This window comes from Silurus meridionalis, chromosome 17 (assembly GCF_014805685.1).
Source record: "Silurus meridionalis isolate SWU-2019-XX chromosome 17, ASM1480568v1, whole genome shotgun sequence".
In the NCBI taxonomy this organism is placed as follows: Eukaryota; Metazoa; Chordata; class Actinopteri; order Siluriformes; family Siluridae; genus Silurus; species Silurus meridionalis.
The window spans coordinates 5365485-5385958 of record NC_060900.1 but is presented as its reverse complement, the minus strand read 5'-3'; the positions used below and the strand labels follow the sequence as shown (position 1 = coordinate 5385958).

General features: G+C 37.0%; 1 protein-coding gene across 2 annotated transcripts in view; it reads right to left on the bottom strand.

Moving 5' to 3' along the window:
- The window catches only part of frmd3 (FERM domain containing 3), a 44417-nt gene that overhangs the window by 10630 nt on the left and 13313 nt on the right, over positions 1-20474 (bottom strand). Inside the window, exons 2-13 of one of the 2 annotated variants that reach the window (XM_046871432.1) lie at positions 18713-18817; positions 18401-18443; positions 17004-17082; positions 13956-14053; positions 12426-12549; positions 10992-11079; positions 10463-10551; positions 8774-8837; positions 2469-2557; positions 2002-2076; positions 1776-1844; positions 1123-1247 (exon numbers count right to left, since the gene is read on the bottom strand). In XM_046871432.1, the coding sequence (XP_046727388.1) occupies positions 1123-1247; positions 1776-1844; positions 2002-2076; positions 2469-2557; positions 8774-8837; positions 10463-10551; positions 10992-11079; positions 12426-12549; positions 13956-14053; positions 17004-17082; positions 18401-18443; positions 18713-18817 (1048 nt within the window). The remainder of the gene's footprint in view (positions 1-1122; positions 1248-1775; positions 1845-2001; positions 2077-2468; positions 2558-8773; positions 8838-10462; positions 10552-10991; positions 11080-12425; positions 12550-13955; positions 14054-17003; positions 17083-18400; positions 18444-18712; positions 18818-20474) is intronic. The other variant, XM_046871434.1, reaches the window with a different exon arrangement.

The window sequence follows — 20474 nt, the reverse complement described above, 5'->3', positions numbered from 1 at the left end:
TAAATTCTTGGGAGGCACTGAGGATGTACTATGAAAGTTCAAACAGCACCATGGTCCTATAATAACAAGTGTTTTTCTCTATGTGTTTCCGTGTGTGTGTTAGTGTATACTCTTAGCTTCTTCTTTCCCCACTTATGGCACAGCATGTTAACATTAACATTACATTTTATCCATTTATAGTTGCACCATAGAAACAAGTTTTGCTCATAACAGGTGAACCTGGAGACAAATATTTCCTCACAGAAAACGTCATCATATAAATTACTTCATATAAATTTTTTGCATGAATTTCCAAATTTTAAAAAGATTTAAAATCAGTCAAGTGTCCATTATAAAGGTGCTTGAAAAGTTATTGCTATGGAAATGATTATTCATACTAATAGAATTAATAAACTAAAAATATTCAACAACTCAACAACATTGTGGTATAAATGGACATTACTATACACAACAGGAGCAACAATGTTAACAAATGGCATTGAAGGGCAAAGTGAATAGTGGCTTCACACCCAATGTTTGGTTTTGGCCCAAATTTATAGAATGTAAAGAAATATCTGACACTCTAGTCGCTATCTTGCAACTCAAATCCTTCTGCAACTAAAAAAAAAAAATCTGATTTAATTTCTCGTTATAGTATGTTCACCTGTGTTTCTGCGTATTAGACATTCTTCTACAGTGCATGTTTCGGCAACTTTGCCGCACCCTGAGAGTAAAAACCGAGCTGAAGACTCGAGCTATGTTCAGGAACACGTGTGCTCATTCAGAAAAAGTGTGAACTCTGATGATTCTGCTGTGTGCTTCCACGTGTGCCAGGTCAAGCAGCTCTAAATTAGCATGTATCTTAAAACTCCAGTGCACCCTTAGACACCGTGCAAGCCTGAACACGGCCCTATTAATCAGAGCTGACACCCTCTCTGTCCCTTCAGATAATCAGGTGCATATTTTTAACCCTCTGATTGGACTCTCCACAGAGAAAAGAACTTCAGCTGCTCAATTTCCACTAAGCCCCTGAGAACAGAGCATCTCCCACCTGTCAGCACTCTGCATGTGTGTCAGTGTGTGTGTGTGTGTGTGTGTGTGTGTGTGTGTCTGTGTGTGTGTGTGTGTGTGTGTGAGCATTACCGCTATCAGCTGAGGCCTCCCTGTATTCTCTGTTTGAGCTGAGCGCTGGCAGCAGAGGCTCCATGTTCATTATGAGGTGCTTATGGCTGAGTGAGGTAAAACTTCTGCTCTGACCCAATTGGCACCTGTGGCACAATAATCAGAGCAGCAGACAACAGAGGGGGGAAAAATGGTTAGGTCAGACACAAGTTTTCTTTTGAGAAGTTAAAACAAATGGGACAGAAAAGAATGAAATCAAAAGGTGCTTAAAGTCTATAGACTTTGTGATTACATGTGATCCTACATGATTCTTTCCTTATCAAGGATTCCTGAGTTAAAAAAAACGTCCCTACAACACTAATTGGTGTAACAAAAATGCTAGAATAAACTCTATCGCGTTTGTCTGCATTTGCAATTTTGTATATATTACATCAGCCTGCATTTACACACGATTGGCTTTTCATATTATTTTTATATTATTATTATATCATATATAAGACCGAACAACACCAGAATGTCACATGTTCAGAATGAACTCAGATTTATAGCCCATGTGTCTCAAGGAAATCGTTTGCAATTTGATTTCCAATCAAATCAGGTCACTTAATCACAAAAGACATTAATCATATGGCTTATGGTGACTCTTTTGGGGTGAAGTAGGTATAATCGCTGACCTGTGAACAGCTGGAGGTTCCCTCTGGATCTTCAAACTGGCTTCAATCGCCTCTTTAGCAACACGGCCGCTGCCAAATCAAGCCTTACGTCATTTACTTATATGCAATATCATTGTTAATATTACTGTATATTCAGATCAAATTAGAAACAAAGCCAATGTACAATAAATACATTTTGAGACTTTCCCATTTAACTGAATGCTTTAAAGAGGCTTAAGATTTTTACCTGTAACGAAATCTTGTCCCTTTGAAAAATATATTGCTGCTGGATACAGTCTTGATCTGACTAGATTTTGCACATCTGCACAAAAAGGGGGTGAAAGTATAAAAAAAAACATACTAACCTGAGATACTTTGAAAGCTCTAATATAAGAAAGCAGGTATACTGTGTGTTTCACTGAAATGACATAGAAAAGTTCTGCATTTACATTTTAAACTTGCCTAGGCATTGTGTGTGTGTGTGTGTGTGTGTGTGTGTGTGTGTGTGTGTGTGTGTGTGGTCCCTGCTGCGATGTTAAGGGTCGTTCCTGTTGTGCACAGTGAGGCATGTTCTCTGTTCCTCTCAATGGCTTCTTAATTAAAGAGCTTTCATCAGAAATTTGATTCTGCTTATGCTTAGATTATGGGGCCACCTGTGTCTGTCTGTGCCTGTGCCTGTATCTGTGTGGTGTGTGTATTTGTGTGTGCTCTCACTTGTAAAATGCCTGATTTTCGACGCCACATTTCCATAGGTGTTTACAGGCTGCTGGTGTGGAGGTGTGGAATGTCAAAACCAGTTTCTTCTGCAAAAAAGAAAAACCATGACAAAAGTTAATCATCTGCAAGTTAGTTAAAGCGAGAGCAGAAAGGGAGGGGGTGGGACTAAAAGAAAGGAAATAAGTACAAGAGAAGGGGAGAATGACTTAGGCATAAGAAGGAGGGAGGTCAATAAAGAACATGATAATGAAATCTGATTAGAGTTGAACAAACTGCTGACCCCAAACCCTCTGTCAAACACACACACAAAGAGAGAAAGAGAAATGAAGGTCTTAAGTTTTATTTACTGGAAGCCCAGTGGCATTATAGGAAGAAAAAGAAGAATGTGAAAGTGGGAATCAATACTGCAGTACAAAGCGGAGCGCACTCTTTCAATAAGAAGTGTTACATGTGACTGTGCAGTTCGCCTAATGCAAGAACTATCAATAAACTATACTCTTTATATGCAATTATACATGCCAATTCATGTCAATCATTCTGATATTAAATCTGGCTGACTTTTTTTTTCAAAAGTGACACCCAATTCTTTACACCCAATTTAGTCAACACCAACGGCAATTCAGATGAAAGCCGGGCCTCAGATGAACTCACGATCATCTGGGTTTAAACTGGCAATCTTCCAACGAGATTAACACTGGTGAGTGCTGATTTTGGCACACAAGTTGTAGATACTAATAAAAAACAAGATAAAATGCTTTTATGACTTTCACGGGCTTGTAGCTCCAATGTAAAACTGAAGAAGATGCAAAATACAACTACATAGTATTTGGGTTTAACAGAAATACCCTACAATTTGTTCTAAGAAAGAAAAACTTAAAATTTGTACAGCTGATTTACTGATTATTTTCTTTCTATTTTCTCAGTTAGCCATAAATTCTTTCAATTAAAGGACCATATATATATATATATATATATATATATATATATATATATATATATATATATATATATATTTATTTATTTATATATTTATATATTTTTTTAAATGTATTTATCTTTTTTTTTTTTTTTATCAATTTATAGTTGCTGTTAGAGTTACAGTGTTGAAAACTCCATTAAAAAATGTAAATAAAATTTTCAACGTTTTACATTTTTTCCTTTGTGGAGCATTCAATGCACAAGTCTCTGTAAATGATATCATACTATAGAGACAATATTGTATTAGAAAAGCTAATACACGTATACTTTGCAATTGGAACTACTGTCAAAGCAGCTTGTATCTAAAATGAAATCAACCCCTTCTGACCAATCAGATTCAAGAATTCCCCAGTGCTGTGGTATTTCTTGTATTACCAGCATGCTTTGCTGTTGTATTGCTTTTTAATCTAGTAGCACACACGTTATTTCTAACTGTTGATTTCGAGAAAACGCTGACCTAGTGCAAAATGTCATTCATTGCATCACGAAACAAACTGTATGATATAACATGCGTCTCCAATCCTGTATTCCTGACAGCTTTGCTTTGATGTGCAGTTTTGAGTGAATACTCGCAGCTCAAGCACTACACACACACACACACACACACACACACGCTTGATATTAAGGTTACACTTACGTGATCGCATGTCAGTAATTTAATTGAATTACATTCCACTCCGTTTCAGAGTGAAACTCTACAGGGGCCAGAGGGTCTCTACAAAACTAAATATCCAAGCTAGAGTATGCATTAGACTAATGAAGGTGCATTAGACTGGCTCTGATGCACGTGCATTAAAGAAACATGAAATGTAAATACAACGTGAAATTCTACACTTAGTTTAGAAGTAACTCGGCTTTTCACAAATGCAATCAGCATTTTTAGGAGGCCAAGCACTCAGACTTGTTGAGCAATCACAGAAAATCAGAAGGGCGTTCAAAGTCTTTTTGGACACATATTTGGACACATGTTTCGACCCAAAATTGACCCAATGGTTGTGCTAAAACACTGGAAGCACTCGACACAAATTTGGACCGAATGTTCTTTAGACCATTTCTTCACCATCAAAGAGGATGAAGAAAAGGCAAAAGAGTCTGTAAACCTACACCCACACATTTATTGCTTTTGAGAGGCATATGCATGTTCCTTTTGATTATATGCAAAAAAAAAAAAAACTAGATGAATTAACAGTATAAATATGTACCGTGACCAAACAAATGTATAAATGTATAGATGTTAAACTTTATTTTCATTGAAAAATCCTCCCTTTAGCATGACAGCTTTACACACTCTTGGTATCTGGACAGTTCGTTTTTTCCAAACATTCAGCTGAAATACTTTGCCATGCCTCTTGTAAAACTTGCCAAACTTGACTGTGTGATCCAGTTTATCCCAATGCAGTTCAATAGGATTTAGATGTGGTGACTGGGCAGGCCATTCCATGAAAGAGAACATTCCAGCTGACTGTACGGTAATGTTAATTGCAATTATCTGCAGGCCAGACAGAATCTACCCATTCAATCTGTGGAACCACTGTCTATCTGGTAGGTGTAGCTCATATGTGACATTTAAAACCTCTTGTTTTTGTTTTTTTGATTTAAAAAATGTCAGAGACCATAAAGGAAAACTCCATGACAGGAGGAAAATATCTCAGCCTGCACTTTGCTGACACTAACTTGTGGTCATAAGCTTCCATTTGTTTTTCATAATGAAGAATGACTAAATCTTTATGGAGGTAGAATGTACATGGCTTATTGCTGGATGGGGAGTATATATGCAGTATATTACTTATGCTGCACATACGTTTAAATGCTGATTTGAACAGCTGTTAACATATTGCACTGACTGCATTGGATAATATATTATAGGCTGTTGAAAAATGATGTATATTTTGGTTATAGTGTATATGTTAGGCTGAACAAGGGTAAATATATGCATTGGTCTGGGAATGTGTGCCAGGCTGGTGGGAGGGAAATATATGTGCTGCATCACAGCAAGGTTGAACATGTGCTCTGGAGGAGGTGAAAAAAAATGAACTGTCAAGAGAATTTGTTCCATTAGGCTCATGTTGTGTAATATGAGACGGAGGATTGATTCACCACTGTCTAAGCATCAGACTGAAGCTGGAAGAAATCAATACAGGCTCGCAGGCCGCTCTGCGTGAGAGTGCAGCCCTGAGAGAGCGGTATCTCTGCCAGGAACTGGCCTTACCAAGGTACATTTGGGTTTACTTGGAATACGTCCAGTAGCCAGAGGAGACAATGATTCATTATAAGTCACAACGTCTAATCACTGAAGAAAGTAGAGGGGAAACCCGAGCACTGCAGACCTTCTGGAATTGTCATGACTAACTGCCTAATGTACATCTCTCCAAACTGATCCATCAGTCGTTACTATCAAGATCACTAGATAACACCAGGGAGCTAAATAATGCTAGGTAGTAGAGTATAAGTATCATGTATGGCAACTGAATGTGTACTGTGCTAGTTAGACAAACTGTCTAAACATCTGTTAATAGATCTAGATTCTAGAAATCTTTTGTTTCAGAATCTAAACAAATCTAAAACAATTTTAACAACCGTAACATAATGTGCTTTTTTGATGTAAGTTATAATCACTGGACTGGAAGATGTATATGAATTCTTTGCATTACATTCTGAAGCTCCTATTAGACAAAAAGCTCTCACCATATCAAATATATGTTTTGTTAATAAACATTAAAAATACAAATAATGTTTTTTTAAATTCTGTTTTATTAGGTTTTAATCATGTGAATGTCCTTATTAATACAGCTGTTTACTATAGAAACATTGACATGTTAGCATGAGGATTAAGGTTTTAGTCAACACAACTGTTCAAGCCTAATGTTGAATAGACCTTTACAGAGATGTCACTGCTTTCTGACCAATCAGAATTGAGAAATGAATCTGGTATAAAAGTTAGCAGTGTATGAAAGCAGTTGATGGGAAGTAAATTAGATGCCCTCCATGTTTTCCGATGGGGGTCTCTGGATTTCACCTGAAATGTTTGTGTCTTCTTGTAAAAGTAGATGATTCTTGGCAATATGAAGAAAAGTACCAGGTACAGGTATCTAGAAGTCTGGCTAGGCCAAAGCGGCCACATTTACCTCCTGTATATATCATCCCAGAGATACGGCCTCGTAATGACACAGCACATATTATTTGCTGCATACATATCAAGTCAAGTCAAGTTTATTTCTATAGCGCTATTCACAACAGACATTGTCTCAAAGCAGCTTCACAGAATTTAGGAGTTAAGGTGAACGATGAGTATTTATCCCTGATGAGCAGCCTGTGCGACTGTGGAAAGGAAAAACTCTTTTAGATGTTATGGGACACATGAGTTATGGGTACATGAGTTCACAGACAGCCATTTTTTGTCTAGTGTTTTGTTAACTCACAGAACAACATGACCAATTTCCCTCTCTTGCAGAACCATTTCTATTTCTATTTTGTTGCTCAGAAGCATCCTTAATCTTATGTCAATTCTTTTTTTCAAAGCCAAAATCACTGTCTCTATGATACAAAACATTGCTATTTTGGTAGTGCCTTCAGCAATCTATCAGTTTGAACCGACAGCCTCAACTGTTATAACTTATGGTGGATTCTGCTTAAGCTGGAGTTCTGACTGCTCAAGATCACATGACACAGATCGGATTTAAGAGCTGATAGGAGCTGGATTAGAGCAATCACACAAGGCAATCTTATAAGACAGATATTTTTCTTTGGAATAGCACGTTTAGAGTGAACACAAATGAATAAAAATGATAGCATGAAATATAATGAGCAGGCAAAACATAATGAAACCAAATCGGTTGTGCCTTGGGATGAAGTGACCAGCGTTCAATTAGCAAACTGCTGAGTTTGCTATGTGACATCTCCAGCACATCAGTCATTATGTAAACCAAATTAATTGTTTTGTAGTGTACGAGATAATATACAAGATTTTTCGATGAGAAGATTTTTGCAAAACTTGCATGTATATTCAATGCATATTCGCGATGGAGATGGGACAACCACTAAGGAATTTTGGGTGATGCAAGTGTTCGAAGGGGTGCAGTCAATGCCGGTGTGCATACAACTGAAAATCCATGTGTATACAGTTTCTACAACAACTGGCTTGACCTTGTTGTTTCAACAAAAGTATTGAGACACCTGACTTTCTCAGCCATGTGTGGTTGCCTGCTATAGAGCTTTGACTTCAACCCTAATCAACACCTTTGAGATGAATTTGGAACACTGACTGCATGCCAGACCCCCTCACCTTGTATCAGTACCTGACTTACTAACACCCATGTATCTGAATGAGTACAAATCTCCACAAGCATAGAGCCTTCTGGGAAGGTCCATGTGATTAATACAAATGCTACCACAGCATTGTCTCAAATCTGTTGGTTCATCATGTGTTGATTAAATTCCTAAAAAAAAATATGGTTTTGATAGTAGAACCTGTTGCGATACAATTTCCAGATTTATATTAATCACCTTGTTCTAGGAAGCACTATACTGGTGGCAATTTATCTATTGGCACAATTCAGTCATGTTCAAAGCTTATCCAGATGTTTGTGAATGAGGAGTTTAGTTTTGTCATAAATACTTAGTTGATTATACAATAAAAGCATGAAACATAAAACGTTTTATCCAATTACCCTTGTTTATATAATAAAATGTGTGTTTAATTCAGAAAAAGGTCATTAAGATATGTAGGGTTTGCTATTCCTTGTTCTTCATTAAAGAATACATTAGATAAAGTTTACATGTAGCTTTTAATTAGGGCGTTAATTAAAACTTGCTAGGGTAGATAAGATGGCTGTTAAAACATGAATGATCCCAAACAATTCAGTCTTAGCTCTTTATTAGTTCCTGATTAGTCCATGCTTTCATTTACCATTAGTTCATGATGCAGTAACTATTAATTAAATCAGATCCTAAGACATGATGAAGCATGTTTGCAGAGTAAGAGGGGAAAGTAAAGATGTATGAAAGCGGTATGATGTGTATTACAGATGTTCATGACGTGCATTTACTTACCAGCGATGATAAAAACACACACAGAGAAAAGAAGACAGAAGCGTGTGTAAAACTGGATATTAAGCATCAAAACACAAACAGGACGATGAGCATGACAAGCTGAATCATTTCATACACAGAAAGTAATTTTTCAATTTTTTTCCAATGACATGCATGAGATGATACAATGAGTCGCTTGATTTTATTTCACAGTGGTCTGCAGATAAATGGTAACATTCACAAAAGTAATAAACACGAATATTTTGTACATAGTACAACTGTGACAGGGATCTTACCTCTCTCTGTATACCAATCACGTAAAAAGTTTTCCCTTCGAACTTAAATCTGCTGACATCCGGCCTGCCGAAGAGGAAAAGATCACAGTGTTTAGTACATTGAAATATTATTGAAACATCAGCCGTGCAAGGTTAGTAATTGTACAGTATCTCACAAAAGTGAGTACACCCCTCACATTTCAGCAACCATTTTATTATATCTTTTAAAGAGACAATACTATAAAAATTTAACTTGCCTACATTTTACAATTAGTCAATGTGCAGCTTGCACAACAGTACAGATTTACTGCCCTTTGAAAATAACTCAACATACAGCCATTATTGTCAAAATAGCTGGCAACAAAAGTGAGTACACCCTAAGCGATGTGTAAACAGCTGTGTTTCGTGCAAGGCCACATGTCCTATACATAATGTTTTTGTCTGCTTGACAGGACCATGAAAATTTGTGTATCTTGTAATAGAGCAGTTAAAATGTGGTGCTTTGAGTGCAATTCTCTCACTGACCACTGGATGTTCAACATGGCACCTCATGGAAAAGACTCTCTGAGGATTTAAGAATTAGAATTGTTGCTCTCCACAAAGATGGCCAAGACTATAAGAAGTATAAGAAACTATAAGAACACCCTGAAACTGAGTTACAGTACAGTGGCCAGGGTCATACAGAGGTTTTCCAAGACGGGATAATCTCAAATGGTGTCCAGCATGTGTAGCGATGCCCTGGTGAGGAGTACTAAGAAAATTGTGTCTTGCCTTCAGTCAAACATGGTGGTGGTAGCATCATGGTCTGGGGCTGCATGAGTGCTGCTGGAACTGGGGAGCTGCAGTTCATTGAGTAAAAACATGGACTCCAATGTGTACTGTGACATTCTGAAGCAGAAAATGATGCCCTCTCTTCAGAAACTGGGGTAAACAACAGTTTTCCAATATAATAACGACCACAAACACACCGCCAAGATGACAACTGCCTTGCTGAGGAAGCTGAAGGTGAATGTGATGGAGTGGCTGAGTATTAAGTACTATTAAGCACCTGTGGGGCATCCTCATGTGGAAGATGGAAAAGTGTGATGTGTCTAACATCCAGCAGCTTTGTGATGTCATTATGGAGGAGTGGAGGAGGATCCCAGCAACAACCTGTGCAGCTCTGGTGAATTCCACACCCAGGAGGATTAAGGCAGTGCTAGAAAACAATGGTGCTCACACAAAATAATGACACTTTGGACACAGTTTGAACATGTTCACTTAGGGTGTACTCAGCTTTGTTGCCAGTTACTTATACAATAATGGTCTGTTGAGTTATTTCAAGGACAGTACATCTATACTACTATACAAGCTGCACATTGACTACATTAAAATATATCCAAGTTCTATTTCTATAGTATTGTATATATTAAAATGTTGGCTGAAAAGTGAGAGGTACAACTTTTGTGAGATACTGTATTTGCTGCATTATGGATAAAATTGAAGAGTGGAAACTGTTCACCTCTCTACATAACAGCCTGCATTTCTACATGTTAACATCCTGCATATTTACATACATAACTTCCAAATGCCAGAATATAAATTATTAGATGATTTACTACTGGTAAAGTGAAACAAAATGGGCAGAGAGATTGAAGTATAGCAAAAGCTTACAAAGAGGCAGAATAAAGTAAAAAATGTGAAGAAGTAATGTTACGAAAAAGCTTGTACCATTTTAGCAAGTGGATCCTCTTGTTACCCTGGAAAACAACAAAGCCCCGAGCAGTGAATCCCAGAAATGCTGTTGCTCCGGTGAAGTCCTAAAAAAAAGAGGAATGAACATAAGGTCAAGGAAAGATTTCATTCCTGTTAGAAGCAAGTGAATTTTGTAAGACAGTCTAACAAAAGAAACTTGCAATAACACAAATACAAAGAATAAACAGTTAGAAATGGAGAGTGAAATTAGTGATTTGCACTGGCCTCAAAATAGACGTCAACATGTCAACACTTAATAGAAGTAACTTTACCTTTGTAAATACTGACATGACATTTAAAAGTTGCCTGTCATTAATTCTGAATACAACCATCTGGGTGTTAACTCACCATTGAAGAAAAGGTGTGAACTATAAATGTGTGAACTATATACAAACCATTACACTGTACATAAAGTAATCAGTGATTAATGTAATCCATGTTTGATAACCTGGAAACATATACTGACATTGAGAGTACATAGTACAGAATATGATGGAGATGGTACCTTGCAGGGATGAGGGTCTACGCCATATGTGTCCAAAGTGTGTGCTCTCTGGAGTAGGTTCAGCTCAGCCAGGGCTGTACACTGACCTCTATGAAGTGGCAAAGACAACAAACTTAATCTGTTGTTAATCTGGTTAATAATAACATGGTAAATGTGAACACTGTGTCTCCCAATCAGAGATTGTATGAGTAGGAACACACAGCTGCTTAAAATATGAATGGGGTCTTTCCATGGGGCATTTTAGTGCTCTGGCTCAATCGTTACTCAAATAAATAGAAGTCTGGTCTTGAATAACTAAAAATAACTATCTGGGAGAGTTGCCAGCAAGTGGACAAACTTTAGTGTAAGAGCGTTTGCTCCCAAAACTGTATTTTTGAACATTGACTTTTTATTAATGTTCCCCCTTAGTTCCAGTTGCCTTCTTTAGGGCTGTTTAAATACTGTATTACATCAAGTGTGCTAGTAGACCCCGGGAAAGCAGGATCTTGTCAACTTCAGGAGCAGAACCTTGCTCTCTGGAGAAGAACAAGTTGTTGACAATCTACTTAGCATGTGAGCTAGTTAGATTTACTAGTTGGTATCCTCTGTGCATTGTGAGTGAGAGCAGAATGTGAGTTTTTGCAGCCTGTCAGTGCAGTAAGCCTGCTTCCACATATGTTTTCTTTTGTCAGTAAAAAAAAGGTTGTCTTTGACACTTTTCCATCAGGTATGATTCGAGTCACAAAACCATAATGGACAAGTTTTTGCTACAAAATTCCTTTTTCTATTTACTACACAAAAAATCATTGGATGGAAGCATTCCTATTGTGTTTACTGCCAAGAGTTATCACAACTTCAGTCAAGGTTATATATAGCACATAAACCGTTTGTCTGTGTGGTTGTTTTTTAGCATTAGCTAAACAAAGACACACTGTAATAAATTAATAAATAAGATAGGGCAGACTATTTCACTCTCTGTTTGGTTGATAACTTGGTGTTAGCTTGGTTCTTGACCACATAATAAGCCATGTCTATAAGAATACCACATTGTTCACAAAGCTTAAAAGCTAGCTGGCATGCTAACTGTTAGCTATTTAACTTTGCTGAAATGTTGAAATTTAACGTGATACCCATTGTATAGATAAGAATACAGAATTAACGTACTGTTTTTCCCACATTAGCTGGTAAGATAGCTAATACAGACCAACTTAAATTGAGAGCACCAACAATTTAACCTCTGCTTTTACTGACACCCAGACAGATTAAATGAATGACTGACTGGCATTTTACAGAAATCTGAAAAAATGTATTTTGCAAAAAAAAATAAAAATATATATATTTTAACATTAACCTGTAAATCTACTCAAATAAAGTATTCACACTTTAAACTAAACTAAACTAAAAACAACATGCTAACATTTTTGTGCTTTACTTTTGTGCTAAAAAGGGCATCACCTCAACTCGTTCTGATGGATCTCCATGATCTTGCGCTCCAGTTTGAGGCTCTGTTTGGGAAACAGTTTGAAGTCACTGATGTAGTCGGCAGGGTGCTCATCTTCATCGTAGTCCCCGATTTCAGCTATAAGGCAACAGGTACATCATTCAGAAAACTTTACCAAAACACTGATCAAGGGAATTTTTGATCAATTGGATTGTATTTGATTGTAATATGACTTGTGAAGTTTAACTAAACTAGAACTTTGAAAACAAAACTACAAAACTTTTATTTATTTATTCTTAAGTATTATAAAATCATAAATAAAAGGAACCATTGCTACTTTTATTTGAATATAATGTTTGGTGTAATACAACATTTACTTTCGGCCCACAGCCCTCAATGAAGTGGCCCTTCATAGGAAAGTGCCTGGGAACCTCTGCAACTTGGGTAAAGTTTTTAGAAGCTAATTAGTACAGAGAGATTGATTTAAAACAATCTCAGCCTTTAGAAATCTCTGTGTTGCTCTGCTGTACAGGAAGAGGAGATTTGATAATGTCGGACATGACTCACAAACCTCAGTAATGGCTTTATAAATGTCAAGCTGTGATGTTCTTATTACTGAGCAGTTTTAAAAGGAGGACACTTCATATTTTACCAAAGAATATTAACATTATGGGGCCTTTTAGACTTTATGCACTTAGTCCTTTTTTTTAAGTGGCCAGATAATTTTTATTTAGGCATTATTTATCAAGGATTTTTTCTGAAAATCTAGCTAGTTAACATAAGATTTAGCTGGTTCGGAATATTTATATTTAACAATTATTTTACAGTATTACAGATATGTTTTTTTTTATGATGGCATTACATGAAAGCTAAATCCTGTAATTTACACTAAGACCACTCTTGCTGTTTTTAGCTAGTTTTTAGGGTTGTATTTGAAAGCTGCAACTAGTCAGCTAGCATAAAGTGTAATTTGAAGTCTGCTTTTTATGCTAACCTCTTACAATGTAGCTGGTATGTGAATGTTGAATAAAATGACAATTGTCCAAAGTGCAATTTGAAATACATTGCAGAAGAAGTTTGACACAAAAGTAATAACTCATCAATCAAACAAAAAAAGTAAAAAAAAAAAAAAAACCAACAACAACAACAAAAAACCAAAGCAACCTAGATAGTGGTTTAACATGATGTAACTCATGAGTTATGAGATTATGAGATATTTGATCCTCATTATCTTTAACTTCATTTCATTTCATGTTGAAAGCTTTTTTTTTCAATCAATTTACATAAAGCACCTTACCCGAAACAAAGTGCCTCAAATGTTTGAGGAAAATATGGTAAAAAATAAATAAAAGTCAAAAAATGAATACAATTTAACATTATGCACAAATGAATATATTAAAAAGCAATTTGCAGCCAATTTTGAAAGAGAGAATGCTTGAAGCTGCAAAGATGTCCTGTGGGAAGTACTTTTCTATTCCTATTTTTTATTTATTGCTTGGCTTCTGAGCTATAAGTCTAATAATTGTGATGGCTCAGGGTATTACCCTGCACTATACAAGCTCCGAGATATGCGGCGTCGGCAAGCGGACACAGGAGCCGGCCGTGGTACAGGTCCCTCTTCAGCTGCAGGTACAACAGGTATCTGAGTGAGACAGAAATAAAAGAAAAGCACGTGGGAGGTTTGCTGTTTCAACAGAATGAAACACAGATGTGTGATTCAGAGTGTAGTCACACTGGCTGCCATTTGTGAACAAAGAGTCCGGGTCTACCATAAAGAGGCGTTACCATGAGAACTCTACCCCGAGAAACGGTTACCATGGAGACATGCCTTCGGACTAAAGGAGAAAACATCTGCAGCATAGGGAGACCTGGAGAGTGCGGAAAGTCTTTAAAAACTCTTCAAGCACCCACGTTAAGATGAGAGGTCCAGCAGAAGAGAATCCAACCATTCCTTCATTTTAGCTCTTGATTTTTCCATCACAAAATAGCTTTGACATTTTTTCTGCACAGGAGATCCCTGAATATAAAGTTTTTAATAAGTTTGTAGCCATGAACTTAAACACACCAATTTACACTAATTAGTTTGTACTACACAATTATATATAAAAAGAGATAAAAGAATGTCACAGCGATTAAAATGTTTTATTTTGCTCTTGAAGCTAGAATTACTTAATTCCTTTGCACCGGCGGCTGACCTGCTTTAAGAGCCACGGCCAAAAGTTATATGCCATGTAGGTACATCACAAATAATTATTTATGTATAATATACAAACTATATATGTATATAATCTGTCACATATACAACCATACACAGTGCGACTTGCAGTGAAATGCATTAAATGAATGACCTGTGACATAAATAAATAAATAAATAAATATGAATGGAATAAAACTTAAAAGTGGAATAGAAATAAAGTAGAATAAAAACTGAATTATAAAATAAATGCTATGTTCCCACCTCAAAGTTCTTATTTTTCTCCCATAAAATCATGGCCTGAATTATTTATTCCTCACAAACCACTGCAAATTTCTTTGTTCGTAGCGGCACGTGATATAAAACATAAATATAAATATATAAATAATGTATATTAAAAAGCCACAGGGATGCAAACTTTCGCACTCAACTCGTTATACACATTTCAAACTAATGTTTTTGTGGTTTCTTTGCTTTTCAAGGACCGTCCCACATTAAATATTTAAAAGAAGATATGAAAGTTGGTGTTCGTGTCTCCAGGGCCTTAAACGGGAAACTTTGCACATCAGCATCCATTCAACAGGTTGCACACTTACCCATACTCACACCAGTAGTGGACAGTAACGGAGTAAATGTAATTCGTTACTGTATTTAAGTCATTTTTTCGTTTAGCTGTACTTTACTTAAGTATTTCAGTTCGGAGAGACATTTACTTTAACTTCACAAAATTTCAAAGTCAAATATACTTACATTTTACTCAACTACATTTCACAAAATGCGATTTCCATCTTATTTATGAGTGGATAAAAAATTTACTGGTCAAGCGCGCAGCAAGTCACCAACCAGTGTAGAGCATGTGCTCTGTTTTAAACTTGTTTTGATTGACGCTTGGAAGTGGTGGATTTAGGCAGAGCCGACATGTGCATCTTCCCGTGGTGCACATGTAAGTCGATCATTGTTTTGTTTTTTGTTTTTTTTCTACTGTTAATTTGACGCGTCATCTATTAAATCATGTTGAGATCATTGAACCTGGTCGAGACTTGGAGTGTGCACCCACCGCCCGGAGAAGTTCCCTCACTCATTCACTCAGAAAGGAGAGGTGGGGTATCAGTAAGGAGAGCTAAATCCAAATTTAAATTATGGATGACAAAAAAAGCTTTAATCCCTCAGGAGCCCAATTTAGAAAAAAGAAGAAATAAGTATGAGGGAAACATAAAAAAGATAAAGGTGTGTATGCAGCTCTATTACACCTCGTTATGAGGATAGTGAAGGCTAATACATTTAATGAAATAGGCTTATAACTGTATAGCACTTAGGTTATGCTGTGTTGCCTGCTGTGCTTTTACGCATAGAGCAACAATGTTTCTCATCTAGTGACAGTATCTGAAGTAGAGGAGCTTTTCAAAGCTGAAACTAATCAATGGGGGAGATGTTGGTTCATGGGGGGGTCATCCAGGGTATCATTCAAGCTAGAAACGGCATTGCCGGTTGGTGGTGTCTTCTCTAGAACAAACATACAGTTCGACGTCAATTTAACATCAAGCAGAACATTTTTAGAAGAATAAATGACTGAAGAAACTCCTGACTCGAACTTGCCACAACACTCATGGTCTTATTTGTGCGGTTTTTTTAAGTCATTGAAAAGGAGGTTTTGGGATCATGATAATATTTTAGATATCAATCAGTGTTTAACTCATTAAAATCTTTCTGTTAATAGATTAGTGTGCTGAGAGTAACATTAGAGACTTTTTACATAAACTGAGTTGCTTAAGCAACAGTCTTGTGATAAAAGTAATAATAATTCATTATAACCATAATAATTCCTCTCTACTTTTATTCAAGTACATACATTGTGTACTTCTTACTCACACTTACACACATACACACATACACACACACACACACACACACACACACACACATACACAAGAAAACCCCCCAAAATGTAACATGAAGTGAATCGTGTGGAAAGGGAGATGAATAAGAAGAACGTGAAGATGAGAAATGAAAGGAGGGCAAAGGAGCACTGCAAGTAATGAGTGTGTTTCTTATCTTTACCGCTTAAAACACCCCACGCCCCCATGCTGTGAGAGCCGAGCTAATGAGTATGTCAAGTGTATGTGTGTGTATGTATTAACAGAAACTGCGTCCAAGCTCCAAGAGCCTCGTATCACAAGCACCACTCAGTTATTGATCTCCAGACTGAAGTACATCTACAAAATGGCTCATTCAAAGGCTTTTCAAATGACATCCATTTGAAAAATCCACTTCTACTAAAGCCAAAAACTTCCAAACATATTCTTTAAAATGCCAATCTATGTGTTAACCTGCTCGCTCGAGTAGTCCAGGAAATTCCAATATTTCAAAAATCATCTCAGCTCAGTGTTTGCTCAATTACCTTGTCAGTTCCTCCTTGATCTTGATGGGTTCCTGGGGGTAGAACTTCACCCGAAAGCACATGGTGTACGGCTGCTGACCTGCGAAACAACACTAAAATGTTAAACGATAAAAGTCAAACAGATTATGCAGAAATCAATAAGGGCACAGTGACAGGAAGCAATAAGGTAATGAGAATGAATTTTGATGCATGCTTCAACAGTTTACTGGCACACTTCTACAAAAGTGTCTTACAAAAGTAAGTACACCCCTCACATTTCAGCAACCATTTTAGTATCTTCTTAACGAACAATCGGTCAACATGCAGCTTGTATAGCAGTACAGATTTACTGCTCTCTGAAAAGAACATACAGCCACTATTGTTAAAATAACTACCAACAAAACCCTAAGTGTTCATAGGAAATCTTCCACCTAGGACAGCCCAAAATCGTACAATGTATACAGTGCACACTTTCTTTTGTAGTGTAACGGTACACATATTCGTACCAAATCGTTTCGGTACAGGGCTTTTGGTTCGATGGAAATGTGTATCAAATGCAATCCTTTTTATGTGAGGAACGTGTTGGACCACAAGTTTGTTTAGTCTCCACCTCGCACTTTGAGCACAGCGTCAATGTTTTTTTATGTTTTTTATTATTATTATTATTATTATTATTATTATTAAACTCAAAAACAAACACAATTCCAGTGGTAAAAAAAACTACAGTTAGCGCAGTGTCACTGTGGTTACTCACTCGGTACATAATACAATTTGCAGTGCGCCGAAATACAAATTCTAGTGCGTTGTCTTCTGCTTTTACGACTCGCGATATGAATTCTTTTGCATTTTATGTACAACTCCAAGAATTTTTCTTAAAAGAAGTAAACCCTGACTTTTCCACATTTTGAGGGAGTGAATGAATGAAGTATGGAAGGAATGAAGACATTTGTAAAAAGTATGCTGAAAAAAGAATTTCTGAAAATTTAATATTTAATGTAAAACACACAAGCACACACCTGCATTTAATTTTATTTAATCGACTGAATTTGTGCTAATTAAATCGATTACTCAATTTTATCAATATAATAAAAGTATTGCATTAATTTAATTCATTCTATTTTCATAAAATATTATAAAATATTATTTTAGATATTATTTAAACAAGCAGGCATTTTATTTAAAAAAATGCAAAATATGTAAACTGTTGATGTTCACAAATGTTAATGATAATAAACTTTAATTTCTTCCCCCTAAACGTACAGAAATTGAACCAAACCATGACTTAAAAACCGAGGTACCGTGGATTTCGTATACCGTTACACCCCTAACAGATTTTTTTGTTAATGTAGAAAAGGTTTCACACAAAGCCTCAACACAACATCACAATCACAAGATGTTTTAACAGTGAACAAACTCACATTTCATCTGCTTGACCACAGGTTTGCTGGGGTCCAGCCAGTGCTGTGAGAAAAAACAGAAAGAGAGAGAGAGAGAGAGAGAGAGAGAGAGAGAGAGAGAGAGAGAGAGAATCAGATACAGAGCCTGTGATTATTCAGAAAAATACTTAATCCCTAACATGGAGCCTGGACACAATCCCGCTGCATCTTTCTTCCCAGTTTCCGCACTAGTGCACAAATATTACAGCATAAATGTGTGTGAATAATTCACTATAAGACTGTGAAATGTCCTGCATGAATGAGTTAGTGTTGCGTCTGTGTGTATGTGTGTACCCTCTGCTTCTCAGGATCCACATATCTGATGCCAAAGTAATCCTTCTCCAGCAGGCTGTAGTGGTTACACACATGATCCAGCAGGAATTGACCTTTTGTGTCTCTCTGCAGGAAGGAGAATTACAGATCAATAATTGCAAGCAATGATACTGGAAAAGCATAAATAATACACAAGCGACACAACAGGCAGGGTTGCAATTAATGTAGAGGAATATGGTGAGCTCCAGTAACGATGAAGTGTCTTCAGTGGTCCTGATTTAATTGGCAATTGAGCTCACGCATGCAACTGTACGAGGATTTACAAACATGTAGTATAAAAGTTTCTAAGGTGAAGGTCAGATTAGGGCTGGAGTTATTCATTTTGAAACTGAAAGAAATAAACCTTATCACATTTTTGGCTTCGAATTTGTCAAATATTTCCAAAGGGATCAGACTGACAGACTGATTTGAAAAAGATTAAAAAATGTGATTCTGGTACACAGTGCATTTCAAGATAGATTTTTTTTAGACTGTGCCTGTCAGTCTCAATGAAAGACATATAGTGTTTGTATCTGAAAGTACCAGTGAAGGATGCATGGCCTAAGCGCCTGTCAGTCTCAATGGAAGAGTTGTACTCTTTGTGTATGAAAGTCCTAGTAAATTGTATCTAGCCTAAGAGCCTGTCAATCTTAATGAAAGAGGTGTAACCTTTGTGTCTGAAAGTCCAAGTGAAGGATTCCTGGACAAAATGCCTGTCAGTCTAAATGGAAGTGTTCTAGCCTTTGTGTGAAAGGCCCAGTGACGGATGCATGGCCTAAGTGCCTGTTAGTCTCAATGCAGGATGTGTAGCTTTTGTTTCTAAAAATCCCAGTGAAGGATACCTGGCTTAGATGCCTGTCAGTCTCAGTGGAAGAGGTGTAGTCTTTATGTAAAAGCCTTAGTGAAGGAAACCTGGCCTAAGTGCCATTCATTTTCAATAAAAAGGTATCTGAAAGTCCCAGGAAATAATACATGGGCTAGGTGCCCTTTACTTTTTGAAAGAGATGGCAGCCTGTGCCTGTCAGCCGCAATGAAATGTGCCTTGGAATCTGTGTCTGTCAGTCCCAGTCAGTGCCCCCTGTGCCTGGCATTCTATGTAAAGTGGTGCAGCCTTTTTGCCTGCCAGTCCTAGTGATATAAATGTATCATATGTGCCTATCAATACTAATACAGGAGGGTTAACATTCTCCATGGCATTCCTGCCTGTCAGTCCACATAAAGGATATGTAGCCTCCATGCTGGTCACTCTCAGTGATAGAGGTCTCACTGAACGTTATTATAGCCTTTATGCCTGTTATTTTCATGAAAATGGTGTGGTCTTCATGCCTGTCAGTCTAAGCAAAGGATGTTTGTCCTTGGAACCGGTCAGTCTCACTAAAAATGCATTGACAGTTGTGCCGATCATTTGCATGGTTTCTGTGTCTGTCAGGCCACTGAAAAAGGTGTGGTACAAGTCTCTGTCAGTGTCAGTTTATATGACAGAGCTGTAGTTTAAAGCTGTTCAGCTCCTCATGCGCTCATGTACACTATATGGACAAATGTTTGTGGACATCTGACCATAAGACTGGTTGTGGAAATCTGTGTTCATTTCTTTGTGTTCAAGGGTGTTAGTAGTCAGGTGCTGATGTAGGGTGAAGAAACAGCATTCCAATTCATCTCAAAGGTGTTCAATAGGGTTGAGGTCAAAGCTTTATTGCAGGCCACTCAAGATCTTTCACTAAAACACATATACACCATATCTTCA